Here is a 17,695-nt window from a genome sequence, read left to right as displayed (position 1 = left end):
TCTCTCTCTCTCCTTCTCTTCTTCCCTACTTCCCTTCCTGTCATCTCTCCTAACTTTCTTCTCCCCTCTTCTCTTCTTTCCTCCTCCTCTTTCTTTCTTTCTTTCTTTCTCTCTCTCTTTCTCTCTCTCTTTCTCTCTCTTTCTCTCTTTCTTTCTTTGTCTTTCCTTCCTTCCTTCCTTCCTTCTTTCTTTCTTTCTTTCTTTCTCCCCTTCTCTCATTCTTTCTTTCTCTTTCCTTCCTTCCTTCCTCTCCTTCCTCTCCTTCCTTCCTTCCTTCCTTCTTTCTTTCTTTCTCCCCCTCTCTCTCTTTCCTCCCTTCCCTTCCCTCCTCTTCCCCCTCCTCCTCCTCCTCCACTTCCTCCTCCTCCTCCTTTCTTACTTCTTCCTTACTTCTCTCTTCTCATCTGTGACACACTGTTGAGATGAGGAGGAAAAAAAACTGGCGTAATTTAAATCTTAATAAAAACGTTAAAATTCTTTTTTATGTCTGGAGAAAAGAAATAACACTTGGAAGAGATTCAGATAGACACCCCCCCCAAATTCCCTGGAGTATAAGGGGGGGGACATAGGGCAGCACAATGTACAAGATTTCTACCGTTACAAACAAATCTCAATAGAAGTCGCTGTGGCCGTTCTGTAGAGTTTGGTTTCTCAGACTGTCCCATCTAGGAGAGCTGTTAGGTATTTCTGTAGGCATCTCCAAACCTTAATTCTACTCCCGTCTTCTTTCTTCTTTTCTACCCAGACATATTTCCGCAGCCGGAGCTGACTGATGAAGGACTGGCCCGTCCAGTGTTGGCCGGCATTGTTGCTACTATATGTTTCCTCGCTGCCGCCATTCTTTTCAGCACGTTGGCGGCCTGCTTTGTCAACAAGCAACGGAAACGGAAGCTCAAACGGAAAAAAGGTGAGGGCTCTCCCGCTGATCTTGTTAGCAATCCTTCCCAGGTGAAGGTAGGTAGGCTTGGAAAAGAGGAGAGGAAGGCCTCCCAGAATATTTGTTTTATTTTATTATTTGTCAATACTCATATCAAATGCCCTAAGTGCCAAAGCCCACTGCAACAACATCGCCAAAAAGGTTTTCAAGAGTTGTTAACCTAATCTTATGTAGCTTCTTCTCTGGTGTTCTGTCTGGGTTCCCCCAGACGTCAACACCAACTAAAAAGAGTATCTAGATACTCTGGTAAAAAGCAAAGTCATTTTATATCTTTTGAAAACAAACACAGAGAACAAAAACTGTTCTTACAAACTGGAATGCTATGAAGCTTCACAGAAGAGTCACGACGGCCAGACAATACAACAGGCTTCTTGCTGGCACACACACCACTGTAGATAATAAAACCCACGCCTCCCCCAAGTTTTCAGCCTTCGAGGCCACAAGCCAGGATCAGAGACGCCAAGGATCGAAGCAAGGTCACAGGACTCCCAAAAGATAACTCTCCACAATACAGGAAGGGCGGGCCTGCCTTTTCAACCTTTCTGGGGAGAACCACACCCAAACCCAGCTGTTGCCTATTAGGGATGGAAATACCTGGCTAATTGTCCCCTTCATTGTGCTGCTCTTCTCTGCCTCATATCTATTATGGCTTGTGCGTTCTCATCTAATGATTCCAGGCTACTCGCTGGGGAGAGCTCCCCCCGGGGGTCTCAGGCTGTTCTCCCTCCTCCTCGTCCTGACATTCCTCTTCCCCGTCTGCCTGGTCCTCCTCCTGTTCCTCGTCCTCCCCCTCTGAGCATGGAGCCGGCAGAGTTCCAGCCGTTCCCTGAGGAGCCTCAGACTGAATCACAACACCTGGTAATATCACACTACTAAACAAAGCATACAAAACTTTCACCAGACCAATCTTTGAATACAACTCATCTGTTTGGAACCCATATCGCATCTCAGACATTAACACCCTTGAAAATGTCCAAAGATACTTCACCAGAAGAGCCCTTCACTCCTCCACTCAAAACAGAAAACCCTATGAGACTAGACTTTCAATCCTGGGCCTAGAAAGTTTAGAACTAAGATGCCTTAAACAAGATCTAAGTATTGCCCACAGGATCATATGCTGCAACGTCCTGCCTGTCGGCAACTACTTCAGCTTCAACCACAACAACACAAGAGCACACAACAGATTTAAACTTAATATTAATTGCTCCAAACTTGACTGTAAAAAATATGACTTCAGTAACCGAGTTGTCGAAGCGTGGAACTCATTACTGGACTCCATAGTGTCATCCCCAAACCCCCAACACTTTACCCTTTGATTATCCATGGCTGACCTCTCCAGATTCCTAAGAGGTTAGTAAGGGGCGAGTACAAGTGCACTAGAGTGCCTTCCGTCCCCTGTCCTATTGCTCTCCTATACCTCCTATACCTTTCTTCTATTCCTATATCTCTTCTTCTATTCTTTCATTGGTATGTTCTATTACTATATTTTCTTTTCTATTCTTTCATAGATATATTTTACTGTGAGTATCTCCTCTATAACCTTCATAATGTATTTTACTATGTGTATATAGATATATACACACTAAAACCCTCATTGTGTATTGGACAAAATAAGTAAGTAAGTAAGTAAGTAAGTAAGTAAGTAAGTAAGTAAGTAAGTAAATAAATAAAATCAATTAGAAACTTGGACTGTTGTGGAAGGCCGAACCTGTAGGCCTCTGAAGTTGCGTGCACAAATACATACATATAGAAACGTACATATACATACCTTGGAGGGGGGAAATAGCAATTGCCTTCAAAGTCTACGGAGAGGGGCGGCATACAAATCCAATCGATCAATCAATCAATCAATAAATAAATAAATAAATAAAATAAAAGCAAGTCGAGCGGGTCGGACAGGGACAGGGAAGGGAAGGGAAGAGAAAGATGCAGAAAAGTAGAGGAAAACAGAAGAAAATGAGTTGACGTCCAATTTCCTTTTAGTGCAGTAGAATAAGTTAGTAACATCGAATCTCAAGTTTTTACTTTTACATAATAGTGTAAATTAGCCATTTCTATAACAACAAATCTATCTAACTGGTAAAGCCCAAAATCAAAGTTTCACCCACTCCCTGCATACCACAAGCCCAAAGTCCAGAGTTGACTATTTAAGGAACATGGTTTCTCATTCATGGATCTGTCATGGTCTGTTTCCCACCTTTTCCTTTCTATTGCTTTGCAGATCCTCCTCTCTCTATAACCCACTGTAGGAAGAGTCTAGAGTCTCCGTAAGTATTTTGTGTTGTGAGCTATAATTTGATGGATGATTAGCCGAAAGGGCCACTGCTGACATCAGTCTTCTCCAGCTTGATGTTCTCCTAATGTCTTGAGGTCCCACACGCAGATCTCCTAGACCAGGGGTAGGCAAAGTTGGCTCTTCTATGACATGTGGACTTCAACTCCCAGAATTCCTGAGTTAGCATGATTGGCTCAGGAATTTTGGGAGTTGAAGTCCATATGTCATAGAAGAGCCAACTTTGCCTATCCGTGGTCTAGACAGTCATACAGAATCTGGGAGGCAAAAGAAACAGGAGATTATTGGCTTTAGTTGAGTGTTTCAAGAGCTACAACTTAGGGATTGTCTGGAAATGGCAGTGGTACGGGATATTTCAGTGCTCCATCTCAAGCAATACATTGCACATCGCAATAGCAATAGCGCTTAGGCTTATATACTGCTTTACAGCCCTTTCTAAGCAGTTTACAGAGTCAGAGTACAGCGGTACCTCATCTTACGAACGCCTCTTCTAACAAACTTTTCGAGATACGAACCCGGTGTTTAAGATTTTTTTTGCCTCTTCTTCCGAACTATTTTCAGCTTACGAACCCAAGCCGCTGCTGCTGGGATGAAGGGGTTTCTTCTCCCCCCTTTTTTGAAGAAAGAAAAGGGAGGGGCGGCTTGGAGGGGGAAAGAGTTTGCATTTTAAAAAGTAGGAGAACAGCATGCTTGCACAGGCACTGAAAGGGTGTCTTTTGAAGAAAGAAAGGGGAGGGGTGGCTTGGAGGGGCAAAGAGTTTGCATTTAAAAAAGTAGGAGAACAGCGTGCTTGCACAGGCACTGAAAGGGCGCCCCCTTGCTGTTCTTCCTTCCCACTTACCGTTAAGCCTAGCCTTACTTCTTCCACCCGCCCCCTTTAGCTTCTCCTCCCTGCCCTCTGTTCGCCTCCCTTCTAAAGTTTGGGATTTTCCTGAAGGATTTGCACGCATTATTTGCTTTTACATTGATTCCTATGGGAAACATTGTTTCGTCTTACGAACTTTTCACCTTATGAACCTCCTCCTGGAACCAATTAAGTTCGTATCATGAGGTACCACTGTATTTGCCCACAACCATTTGGATCAATTTATCAACCTTTCAAGGATGGAAGGCTGAGTCAACTTGGAGCCTGGTGAGATTCGAATTGCCAAATTGCAGGCAGCCAGCAGTCAGCAGAAGTAACCTGTAGTACTATACTCTAACCACTGTGCCACCACAGCTCATAGGAAACAGTTGCCCAGAGGAGATAGTCCTTAGTCCTTCAAGAGAAAATAGAGCTTGTGATTGTGCTTATTGTTGAAGTCTTTGGTGCTTTAATGAGTTTGCCTTCCGAGTCTGACATTCAGGTTATAATTCAAAAATATATACTATATATTCACATCCAATTGTTCCTTGACTTTGTAATACTCTCAGAAGGATTATTTAACAGGTCCACTACTGCTTGGAGAAAAAGTAACCTGTGGTTTTGTTGCCTTCCTTAACAAAGCTGAAGAAAATTGCTACTGTTGGTTCTCCTCAGAAAAGTGTATATGTGTGCATAGTTATGTAGGAAGTAAGGCAAGCAAGTAGAATGCTTGGCTGCATAGCTAGAGGTATAACAAGCAGGAAGAGGGAGATTGTGATCCCCTTATATAGAGCGCTGGTGAGACCACATTTGGAATACTGTGTTCAGTTCTGGAGACCTCACCTACAAAAAGATATTGACAAAACTGAACGGGTCCAAAGACGGACTACAAGAATGGTGGAAGGTCTTAAGCATAAAATGTATCAGGAAAGACTTAATGAACTCAATCTGTATAGTCTGGAGGACAGAAGGAAAAGGGGGGACATGATCGAAACATTTAAATATGTTAAAGGGTTAAATAAGGTTCAGGAGGGAAGTGTTTTTAATAGGAAAGTGGACACAAGAACAAGGGGACACAATCTGAGGTTAGTTGGGGGAAAGATCAAAAGCAACGTGAGAAAATATTATTTTACTGAAAGAGTAGTAGATCCTTGGAACAAACTTCCAGCAGACGTGGTTGGTAAATCCACAGTAACTGAATTTAAACATGCCTGGGATAAACATATATCCATTGTAAGATAAAATACAGGAAATAGTAGAAGGGCAGACTAGATGGACCAGGAGGTCTTTTTCTGCGGTCAGTCTTCTATGTTTCTATGTTTCTATGAAAGTTGAGGTTGGGAAAGAGTGCCCTAAAGTCATACATAACCTTGATAAAATCTTTGCTTGGAGCTCCTCTCTGAATGGTTTCTCCATCCTTCTTCTCATGTCCTGAGGGTTTGTTGAGATATTTTTTCAGGTGCTGCTGTAACTCCTCCAAGAGCTTTCTCTTTTTCTTCCATTCCTCCTTCCTAGGTTGTCTTCTGGCAAGGTGAGTCCAGAGAGCATCCGTACCCTTCGGCCCCCTTCCGAGTCGTCCGATGACCAAGGCCCATCTGGCAAGCGCATGCTCAGCCCTAGCAAGGAGAAGGAGCTGTCTCTTTACAAGAGGACCAAGCGGGCTATCAGCAGCAAGAAGTACAGTGTTTCCAAAGCGGAAGCCGAAGCGGAGGCCACCACTCCCATCGAGCTCATCAGCCGCGGGCCAGATGGACGCTTCGTCATGGACCCTTCCGAGATGGAGCCCTCACTCAAGTCCCGCCGGATCGAAGGCTTCCCTTTCGTGGAGGAAACAGACATGTACCCCGAGTTCCGCCAATCTGATGAAGAGAACGATGACCTTATGATGCCTCCCTCTGTCGTGGCCCTCAAGTCCCAATTGACGCCTCTTTCTTCCAGCCAGGAGTCTTATATGCATCCACCAGCATACAGCCCCAGATTCCATCGGGGTCTGGAGGGAACAGGGGCCCTTCAAGCCACTGGTCAGGCCCGGCCTCCAGCCCCCCGGCCATTCCACCATGGCATATATTACGGTTACCTCAGCAGCAGCAGCCCTGGAGAGATGGACCCTCCACCATTCTACATGCCCGAGGTGAGCCCTCTCAGCTCCGTCATGTCTTCCCCTCCCCTGCTTCCAGAAGGACCTTTTGGTCACCCTACTATCCCTGAAGAGAATGGAGAAAACGCTTCTAACAGCACACTGCCCCTGACTCAGACTCCAACAGGAGGACGGTCCCCTGAACCGTGGGGCAGGGCCGAGTTCCCTTTCAGCGGCCTGGAGTCCTCGCCCATCCTCTTCCCTCACCAGCTCCATCCCTGCGAAATGTCCGAGAGCATGCAGCCCCAGGCCAGTCTTCCGAGGGGACCTCCGCCTTCCTCCCTCCAGGTTCCTGCATCCTACCCTGGCATTCTGGCTCTGGAGGCACCCAAGAGTTGGGCTGGCAAGTCACCCAGCAGGAGCCAACCTTCCATGATGCCCACCACCCCCAAATGGCAGGACAAACCTATGCAACCAATGGTGAGCCAAGGGCAGTTAAGACATACCAGTCAAGGCATGGGAATACCGGTGTTGCCTTACCACGGGCCGTCCGAGCCAGTTAGCCACAGCAGCACAAGCACATTTGGCCTAGACACAAGGTGGTATGACCCACAACCGAGACCTCGGCCAAGCCCTCGGCAAGCCAGGAGGGTGGAGCCCAGTTTACATCAGGTGGTGTTGCAACCATCAAGGCTTTCACCCCTGACTCAAAGCCCCCTCAGTTCCCGCACTAGCTCCCCAGAGCTCACGGCCCGTGCCAGACCACGACCCGGCCTCATCCATCAGGCAGAGATATCGGAAATCACCTTGCAGCCCCCAGCTGCAGTCAGCTTCTCACGCAAGTCGACGCCCTCCACCGGTTCTCCCGCCCAGAGCAGTCGCGGAGGGAGTCCCAGCTTCCGACCAACAATGGCCTTCACCTCTTTGGCCACCGGCTTTCCTCCTTCTCATTGCCCTTCCATGCCCATGGAATCCATGGATGTCTTTGGACAGATGTCCTCGCCAAGGAGGACTGGGGAGGAAACCCATAGGCCAGAGCTGACCCCGACAACCAGTTCAAGGTAAGGGTGTGCACGCACAATTGGAATTTGCTTGCCTTCCTTTTTTACCCAGCCCTTCTTTCCCTCCCACCTCACCCACTACCACCCCTTCCCCAAAGTCCTTCCCCAACCACCATCAATGGAGTCCTTAGAGTTGATCTAGGCACCCCCCTTTTTTTTTTTTTGGAGATGACTAGTTCCCCAAGTTTACTTTGCACTCTCGGAGCAGTAGCGGTGCCTGTTGTTGCTCAGCTCAGCAGGTTAGCTCAACGGAATGCTGCACCTTTGAGTTAGTTGTGATTTTGCATTGTTTTGTTACCTGAAACTCCCACTTCTTCCCACCCTCCATCGTTTCATTGGAAATCTCATTCAGAGCTTGCTTCTGGCTTGGGGACTGACGCCTCAGATGAACAAAGTTAACAACATTTCAGATTCAGGAGTCTTTGGAGAGAGGATGGTTGGGGGTTTTGTGGGGATGGGGGCAAATGAATTCTAGAAATTACTGATATTTTTGCTTTTCTCATTCCTGGCTGTTGACTTTCCTGGAACATGAAACCCTAGTTTTTTGCCTCCCTCACATCCTCCTCCCTTCCCAATATGATTGATCATCCTCCATGATTCCAACTAGGCTACCCAAACTACCTGACCTTCTTCATCTCCAAAAGGGGTACTGCAAGCTTTGCAAGCCCCCAGGTTTGTCTGGGGCTTTAGCCCCTGAACAAATTGCCAGGAGAAGGAGGAACCCTAAAACCCAATATCAACTTAGATCCCCATCCCAACCCAATCCAACCCCAACTTGGTGAAGTCAACATTCTTGGATCCTGACCATGAAAGGTGACTGGAGCTGGTTTCTCGGGGACCAGTGTTGCACCGGGAAAACTATTCTTTCTTTCTGTCTCTTCCTTCTCTCCTCTGCTCCTCTGTCTGATGGCAATGTTTCCCATCTTGGGTGTTCTTTGTTGACGCAGCTTTTTGTTTTGATTCTTGATGTTAGTGGAGTCGTATTCCCCTGCTCTTCCCTTTGGATCCTTGGGGATTTTCTGGAAAACAAGTGGGGCATTGTGCCACCTGGATGCGGAAGGGGCAAGAGAAAGGGGAAGTAAGGGATGGGAAGGGTGGTCTGCTTGTGATGGGAGCAAGCATGGAGTGCCATTGCTTAAGTCGGCAGGAGCATAAGCTACAATGCTACGAGCGCAGCAGGGTGAGGTTGACTGTCATTCTCCTTGTAATGCTTCCCGTTCTGCCATTTCATTTGTACTGTCTGGTGCCTGGAAGCTCCTAATTCATTAACCAACCCAATCAGCACAATTACAGGATACTGCTTACTGCCTATGGGAGAAGAGAGATGTACGTAACACAAAAAGGACACAGAAGTCTCTTGGTGTTCAAAAACAGCAAGAGAAAAAGCCATTGAGTGGGAAAGATGGGCCTTATGGACTTTCTCATGGATCCAAGGTCGTACCAAAGCCCATTACCAGGAAATTGTTCATTTTCTGGTGCTATTTACCTCCAGATTAATGAATTTTAGGATTTTCAGCAAAGCCACCTTAGCTGGGGAGGTTCTGAAGCTGAAGTCCACACATCGGACCCAAGGCATGGAAGCTTTCGCTAATGCAAGGGAGAATACAAGATGTTCTAGATCTTGTTGATTTTTGGCCTCCTGTTAATCCTGGTCTCAGTGGTTAGTAACAAAGGGGAATATTGTCCTATGATATCTGAAGGACATAGACTTTCCTTGGCCTCACCATGGACATTAAATTTGCTTTCAGGTCCCTTTAGTGATCATGGCTCCTCCCCCAGGGAATTATGGGAATTGTAATTCAATTTTAAGAAGCTTTGAGCTAGACATGGACTCCACACTGGTGGCTTTACAAATAAAATTTTAAATGGCTTTCCTCAGAGGGCGGAGGGCAATTCACCATTTTCAATGATGGCCTCAGATCCTCTTTCATGATGTCAGCCATTTTTCTCCTGATGGAACTACAGTTCCCAGGATCCTTTGGGAGGAAGAGTTGGAAATGTCCTGACGGACCTTGGCAGCAAGTGACCCAGTCTGTAGCATTGAGAAGTCCTTTGTTCTAGATCCCTCGTTTCATTGATGATGAAGTTCTCTACACTGTTAGCTCTCCTTTCTTCCTTCCCTTACTTTCTCCAGCAATGTTTGTTTGTATCTTGGTTTCTTTCCTCCCTTGTTTTGTTTGGCTTTTGTTTCCCTTTCCCTTTTGACTTGCTGATGTCTTGTGGAGTTTGGCTCCATGCGGATGTTGATAACTGCTTTGTTTTTGATTAATCTCAGCTATCTGGGCAGTGTTGTCGAGACAAGCCACTCCTCAGCTCAATAGGTAAGGGCGATCAATGTCTGGAAAGATGGTGATGGGTTTTGGGGATTCGGCTGGGGTGAGGGGTCCGGGACGGGACATGAGAGGGGCTTCTCCCCAATAACATTTCTTTATTGATTCATTTGGTTATTATTATTATTATTTTAAAATCCTTTTCTTTTTCCTTTAAAGGGGAATAAGGCATTGCAAAAACTAGGACAAACTATCACACACACCAACCTTTGTGGCTTTGGGATTCCCTCCTGCAGGATAGCAATAGCACTTAGACTTATACAGTGTTCCCTCGATTTTCGCGGGGGATGCGTTTCGAGACTGCCCGCGAAAGTTGAATTTCCGCGAAGTAGAGATGCGGAAGTAAATACACTATTTTTGGCTATGGACAGTATCACAAGCACTTTAAACCCCTAAAGTGCAATTTCCCGTTCCCTTAGCAACCATTTAGATCATTACTCACCGTGTTTATTTATTAAAGTTTATTAAAAAAAATATTTATTAAAGTCAGATGAAAGTTTGGCGATGACATATGACGTCATCGGGCGGGAAAAACCGTGGCATAGGGAAAAAACCCCGCAAAGTATTTTTTAATTAATATTTTTGAAAAACCGTGGTATAGACCTTTCGCGAAAGTTCGAACCCGCGAAAATCAAGGGAACACTGTATACCAGTTTATAGTGCTTTACAGCCCTCTCTAAGTGGTTTTTACAGAATCAGCCTATTTTACCCACCTCGGAAGGATGGAAGGCTAAGTCAACCTTGAATTGATCAGGATCAAACTGCTGGCAGTTGCCAGAGCTAACCTGCACTACTGCATTCTGACAACTGTGCCGCCACAGTCCTTTTTCCCTCCCTCTCTTCCTTCCTTCGTATTTAGCAATAGCAATAGCATTTAGACTTATATACCACTTCACAGTGCTCTACAGTCCTCTCTAAGCAATTTACAAACTCAGCCGATTGCCCTCAACAATCTGGGTCCTCATTTTACCCACCTCGGAAGCATGGAAGGTAGAGTCAACTTTGAGCTGGTGTTGAAACTTGAATTGCCAAACTGCAGGCAGCCGGGAATCAGCGGAAGTCGGCTGCCATACTGTACTCTATATCAGTGATGGTGAACCTTTTTTGGTTTGTGTGTGGTTGTGCTAGCATGCGTGCACATGCCCACACCATTCCTTCCACCCAACACATGCATACACCACCCCCGCCTCACTATAGTTAGTGAAAAAAAATGGCCAAATGGGCAAAGAGGAAGTCAGGGAAAACACACTTCCTGTTTGCCGTTGTGCAATTTTTTTTGCACTCTGAGGCTTCAGGAAGCTTCTGTGAACCCTCCAGAGTGCAAAAAATAGCACAATGGGCAAACTGGAAGTGCATTTTCTAAACTTCCGGTTTGCCCGTTCGGTGGTTTTTTTTGGCACTCTGAGGCTTCGGGCTTCCCTGAAGCATCTGGAGGACAAAACAGCCTTTCCCAAGGCCGAAAATCAGCTGGCCAGTGCACTCATATATGCTAGGGCTGACACAGGGCAATGTCTTGCATGCCTTCCGATATGGCTCCATGTGCCACCGTGCCATAGATTTGCCATCACGGTCCTATACCATTCCAAACACATGGCTGTCCCGTCCCTTCTTGAAAACCTCCAGTAATGTTCTGACAGCCCAATTTCTCTGCCCGAGACTGAAATATTGCAAGCGGTAAAGCATTGAGTATTTTATGACGTTGATCGGTGCTTCTAAACAAGAGACAAAAGTCGTTTCTGTTTCATTCTTTATCCATCATGGTTTGTTTTGAGAGGTCCTGTTAAAGTGCACAGCCACCGCTCAGACTAAATTGTCCTTTTAGGAGTGGGCTCTGTAAAGTTGTAAGGGGCTGGAGGCGCTGTGAGTGGTTTATAACCAGGCTAGTAAAAAAACAAAATATTTTTAGTCTTCCTTTTCTTAGCCCTTGTTTTATGCCGCCATAAAACAGGAAGCGCAAAAGAGCTTAGACAATTTATATCAAAGCTTTACTTCCTCTGCCAGAGAGGCACACCAACAAATCCATTTTCTCCCCCTTTTTGGCCATATGGGTTATAAATAAAGCAATTCGGGCAGTTTTTGAAAGATTGTCTGAAAGGTTTCCGAATGTCTCTTTTTAGGATTTTTTTTTTAAAGCCTTTTCCAGAAGTTTTGATCACATGATCATAGGGATGCTACAAAGTTTTCGGAGAATCCTCAGAGAGGGGCGACATATAAATCCAATCCAATCCAATCCAATCAATCAATCAATCCCGTAAGTGTGAAAAACAGTCGTAAGTCAACGGTACTTTTTTTCGGTACCGTTGTAACTTTGTAACGGTCACTAAATGAACTGTCATAAGTCAAGAACGACCTGCACCTGCCTGCCTCTCAGCCCACAAGGAGACTCCACGGAAGCTGCCCAGGCACTTCCAAAAACCAATATTGTAGCAAGTTGTCATTTCTGAAAGCAAGGGTTTAAAACTCAAGGCCCGTGGGCTGCATATGGCTTACGGGGTGCTTAGATCTGGCCTGCAGGGGCCACCCTGGAAACAGTGAAAGAATGGCCCCTAGAGCCTCTGCCAGTGAAAACAGAGTTCGGGAGGAGGCTCCGTTTTTGCTGTCCGAGGGTTGCGGGAGGCCGACTCAAACAAAAACACAGAGCTCACAAGCCTGTTCTCGTTGGCAGAGTGCTCGGGCCAGAAGTAGGTTCCAACCGGTGCAGTTCAGTGTGCCGCTCCAGTAGTGGCCCACCATGCAATTTTGGCACGACGGCTCTGTGCTGTCTTTGCCGGTCTGTGCATGCCACCATCTTCCCCCCCCCATTCCCCCCCTAATTTTCTATTTTTTTTCCTAATTTTAGGGGGGGGGGGAATCCTAATTTTTTCCTAATTTTTGCATCCTTCTGCATGCACAGAAGGAAAACCGTCCCTCCGCGCATGCACGGAATGAAAATTTCCCTAGGGCATGCACGCAAGAGAGCAAAGCATTGCGTTGCACATACAGTGCAACCAGTAGTAAGTTATGAGGAACCCGCCCCTGGCTCAGGTCGCCACAGGTGTCCCCCTGAAAAGTTTTCCTTCCTGTGCATACACAGAAGCAAAATCTCACTAGGGCGCAATGTGGTATCCAATGTGGTCCGTACCAGCTAGCAAACCAATACTGATCAAAACCCCAAAGCCACAAAGGATGTTGGTGCATATCCCTGCATCTCCCCCTCTGCTCTCTCTCTCCCTCCCTCTTTCCTCCTGCGTATTTGTCCCCGAACCAGGATGGCTCTTTCAGCTCCTATCCTTAGTGCATCCAAAGTGGGGCTCGCAAGGCCTTGTATGGTGCCCTGAGCCCTTGTCACTCTGGTATTTTATCTTTGGAGTATGAGGATCCTTGTCTGTCTGTCTCTCTCTTTTTGTGTTTGGAAGTAACCAGTTTTCCCCTTTAAAGGTTGTGTCTGTTATCTGGCCTCTGCATGCTTTTCACCCTTGCTCTGGCTTGGAGAAATTGTCAGTTTTCTCTCTCTTGTCTGAGTGCTTTGTTAATTCCTCTCTTTTATATATACAGTGGTACCTCATCTTACGAACGCCTCTTCTAACGAACTTTTCAAGATACGAACCCGGTGTTTAAGATTTTTTTGCCTCTTCTTCCAAACTATTTTCACCTTACGAACCCAAGCAGCTGCTGCTGGGATGAAGGGGTTTCTTTCCCCCCCTTTTTTTGAAGAAAGAAAAGGGAGGGGCAGCTTGGAGGAGTAAAGATTTTGCATGCTTGCAAAGGCACTGAAACGGTGTCTTTTGAAGAAAGAAAAGGGAGGGGCAGCTTGGAGGAGTAAAGATTTTGCATGCTTGCAAAGGCACTGAAACGGTGTCTTTTGAAGAAAGAAAAGGGAGGGGCAGCTTGGAGGAGTAAAGATTTTGCATGCTTGCAAAGGCACTGAAACGGTGTCTTTTGAAGAAAGAAAAGGGAGGGGCAGCTTGGAGGAGTAAAGATTTTGCATGCTTGCAAAGGCACTGAAACGGTGTCTTTTGAAGAAAGAAAAGGGAGGGGCAGCTTGGAGGAGTAAAGATTTTGCATGCTTGCAAAGGCACTGAAACGGTGTCTTTTGAAGAAAGAAAAGGGAGGGGTGCCCCCCTTGCCTTTCTTCCTTCCCACTCACCCTTTAGCCTACCCTTGCTTCTTCCACCCGCCCCCTTTAGCTGCTCCTCCCTGCCCTCTGTTCGCCTCCCTTCTAAAGTTTGGGATTTTCCTGAAGGATTTGCACGCATTATTTGCTTTTACATTGATTCCTATGGGAAACGTTGTTTCATCTTACGAACTTTTCACCTTACGAACCTCCTCCTGGAACCAATTAAGTTCGTATGATGAGGTACCACTGTATCTATATTTTGTTTGTGATCCCTCTTCTTTTATAACGTTTTGCCTTCGTTCTGTTCCTCCTTCCTTCTTTCCTCTCTCTTTCTCTCTCTCTTTTTTTTCTCACCTTCTCCTCTGCCTTCTATGTCCACCTCTCTTCTTCCATTTCTCTCTTCTGCCAGCATGGTGAAAATCCATTGCGCAGGCCAAGTTGCGCTGATTCCTGCAAATATGGGGAGGGGGTGGCGGGGTGCCTTCCTCGACTGCGTGCTCTGCTCTTCCTTTGGCTTGTCCTTCTCTCATTGCCCTGCTGATGCTGGTTGTGGTGGAGCTGGCACGGCGGTAGCAAAACGCTTCGTGGTTTGTGTGTGTGTGTCTATGTCCAGGGTGGGCTGGGGCAAGTCCTCTCGCTCTTTCCTTTAGCAACTCTCATTAGTCCAGCAGCTTGCCCATTGCTATGCAACCGTCCTTCTCCAGTTGTAGCTGCTTCCTGGCGGTTGAGGGTGGCTGGCTGACTTTTCTAAGGAGGTGGTGGTGGTCTCCGTGCCTTTTTCCAAGGGGTCGACCCACTTGAGGTGGTGACGTTGTAAAAGATGTCCTTCTCAAAGTTACTTCCATGCTGGTTTCTTTCGGCGACCAAAACTCTCTTTGGAGGTCAAAGAGCGTGCAACGTCTCGCCATTCCTTCTACATTCTTTGGGCTTGGAAAGAAAAATACATGACTGCTACAAAAAAAAACAATGATAAAGGCTGGTTCCTACAACAGGTTTAACTTGGCAATGGAGGGTTTTTTCCCTCCCATTTTTTGGGGTGGGTGGGGTATCGTGCACAATAGACTAACAGAAGAGTGGGATTTCCAAACAAGGCTGCATGTCAGAAGATCCAACCAAGCTTCGTCTGATTGGGAATGCCATTGCTAGAGATGGTTCAGTATTTGGGTTTATATATAGTAGTTATCTGCAGAGTTGCAAAGGGTTCAAAAACAGAGTTTTAGAAGTGAAAAAGCCAAAGGAACCAAAAGAATCAACTTTATTTCACACAGCACCCTTTTTATGAAACATTGTTCTCTATGACCTAATTCAGCTAATACACATGCACAGTTTTACACCATGCAGTAATTCATAAGCATGCCAATATCATAGATAACGCTGCAGGTATAATGATAGAATTCTACAGGAAAGCCTTGAGAAAGCCTTGACAGTTAGGCAAAGGAGTGTGTTTAATGGTACCAGCTAGCACGCTCATTTCCTTTTGATGATATCACCGTTCCTGAGAACATGAACTTTCCTTCAACTTTCTAGGCCTGAAAATCCAGGCGTACCTGTACTGCAAAGTCTGTGAGCAAACTCTCATTCTAGCCTAACAGCATAATGTGAACTAAGCACCCATGTGAGCTTTCAGCTATATCTGGGCATGCCCATCCATATGGCCTACACAAGGAATACTACAATTTCTCCTTTGCGAATGATCAGAATCTTTTCTTTCAGCATGGTTCACGACTGCCGTGCCAGAAAGAAAAAGAGGTTAGCCGTGTTCCTTTTCTGGGTTTGATTTCTTTTTTGGTGCTCTGTGCCCAATTTTTGCTGGCGAAGGTACAAAGCAGAAAATAGCTGACAGAATAACAGTTGGAAGGGAACTTGGAGGTGTTCTAGCCCACCTACAAAAAGATATTGACAAAATTGAACGGGGCCAAAGACGACGGGCTACAAGAATGGTGGAAGGTCTGAAGCATAAAACATATCAGGAAAGAGTTAATGAACTCAATCTGTATAGTCTGGAGGACAGAAGGAAAAGGGGGGACATGGTCGAAACATTTAAATATGTCAAAGGGTTAAATAAGGTTCAGGAGGGAAGTGTTTTTAATAGGAAAGTGAACACAAGAACAAGGGGACACAATCTGAAGTTAGTTGGGGGAAAGATCAAAAGCAACATGAGAAAATATTATTTTACTGAAAGAGTAGTAGATCCTTGGAACAAACTTCCAGCAGACGTGGTTGGTAAATCCACAGTAACTGAATTTAAACATGCCTGGGATAAACATATATCCATTGTAAGATAAAATACAGGAAATAGTATAAGGGCAGACTAGATGGACCATGAGGTCTTTTTCTGCTGTCAGTCTTCTATGTCTATGTCTAAGAGATCCTATACCAGGGCTGTCAAACCCAAGGCCCGGGGCCTGGATACTGATGTCAAACTGGCCAGCCCTGTCTCAGCACCAAGGTCAAACACAACCCTGATGCAGCCCAACTACTCCCAATTGGTCACACGGCCATCAAGCCACTTCTACCCAGTCAAATGACCGTCAAGCTACACCCACAAAGTAAGCCATGCCCACAGTGTGGCAGTAAATGTTTTGGCAGCCCATCACTGTGTAGACATGACAGCTGGTATATCGGTAGCATTTAGTGGTGGGTTGCTACTGGTACAGCCCTTTTCTATGAACAGGTAGCAGAAGCAGCGGGAGGCTCCATCCACTCCATGGATGCTTCTATGCAGAAGCATTGCGCTCATGCGCTAGCACATCTGCAAATTGGTAGCAACGGGATTTGCAACACATTATTGGCAACATTTCCCTGCTAGTGTTGGTCAGATAAATTTTATTAAAAAAACAGAAATCTTAAATTCTATAAACAGAACTTCCAACGTCTGTCTAGTTTTCTTTTCAACCTCAACTGCTGGAGACAGACACTACTGTCACCTCTAAGTTCTCATGTGATTTTTCAAGAGCATTTGATAGGAGATGTTCTACTAAGGTTTTTTTCTAATCTGCCACAGAAAGACATTTTATTTATTTATTTATTAGATTTGTATGCCGCCCCTTTCCGTAGACTCGGGGTGGCTCACAACATAATAAAAACAGTTCATGACAAATCTAATAATTTACAATTTAAAATATTTTAAAAACCCCATTATTAAGCAGACATACATACAAACAAACATATCATACATAAATTGTATAGGCCCGGGGGAGATATCTCGGTTCCCCCCTGCCTGAGGACAAAGGTGGGTTTTAAGGAGTTTACAAAAGGTGAGGAGGGTAGGGGCAGTTCCAATCTCTGGGGGGAGCTGGTTCAAGAGAGTCGGGGCCACCACAGAGAAGGCTCTTCCCCTGGGGCCCACCAACCGACATTGTTTAGTTGACGGGACCCGGAGAAGGCCAACTCTGTGGGACCTAATCGGTCCCTGGGATTCGTGCGGCAGAAGGCGGTCTCGGAGATATTCTGGTCCGATGCCATGAAGGACTTTAAAGGTCATAACCAACACTTTGAATTGTGACCGGAAATTTCTTCCATGACCAGGCTCAATTTTAATTGTATCATGGTATTGCAGCTTCCTCTTTTTTTTTCTCTTCTTCTCCTGACAAACTTGTTTAATTTCAGTGGCCTTTTGAGAGCGTTTCCTTGGTTTACTCCCAGGAAAACCTGGAGCTTCAAAAGTGGAATTTATTGGATTCGACTTCTATGTTTCCGAATCCCAATGGGACTTCACTGGATCAGAACATACAAAGGCCTGGGTGTAATGGAAATGTTTTGATTCGAACAAGGGAGAAGACAAATGTTCACGATGCAAATATAAATGTGTTTTACGATTGGCCTAGGAGAAAAAAAATATTGTTTTCAGAGCTGTCGCTTAAGCATAACGAAAGGGTTCTAAACAGGAACTTAGTAGGAACCATCAAGGACAGGGGTGTCAAACTTGATTTCATTGAGGACTGCATAAAGACTGTGGTTGACTTTGGGAGGGGGTTGACAGCTGATATGTGATCACCTCTGATCTAGGAAATGAGGAAAGATTTTAAGATTAGATCAGTATCAGAAAAGCAACATC

At 45.6% G+C, this 17,695-nt stretch overlaps 1 protein-coding gene across 1 annotated transcript in view; it reads left to right on the top strand.

The window, feature by feature from the left end:
- IGSF9B (immunoglobulin superfamily member 9B) overlaps positions 1 to 17,695 on the top strand; it is a 108,013-nt gene that overhangs the window by 80,539 nt on the left and 9,779 nt on the right. Inside the window, exons 16-18 of the mRNA XM_070765121.1 lie at positions 746 to 907; positions 3,159 to 3,204; positions 5,590 to 7,212. Of these exons, the coding sequence (XP_070621222.1) occupies positions 746 to 907; positions 3,159 to 3,204; positions 5,590 to 7,212 (1,831 nt within the window). The remainder of the gene's footprint in view (positions 1 to 745; positions 908 to 3,158; positions 3,205 to 5,589; positions 7,213 to 17,695) is intronic.

Source organism: Erythrolamprus reginae, chromosome 12, assembly GCF_031021105.1.
Source record: "Erythrolamprus reginae isolate rEryReg1 chromosome 12, rEryReg1.hap1, whole genome shotgun sequence".
NCBI lineage: Eukaryota > Metazoa > Chordata > Lepidosauria > Squamata > Dipsadidae > Erythrolamprus > Erythrolamprus reginae.
Note: the sequence above shows the minus strand (reverse complement) of the source record. Positions and strands in the feature narration are given on the sequence as shown.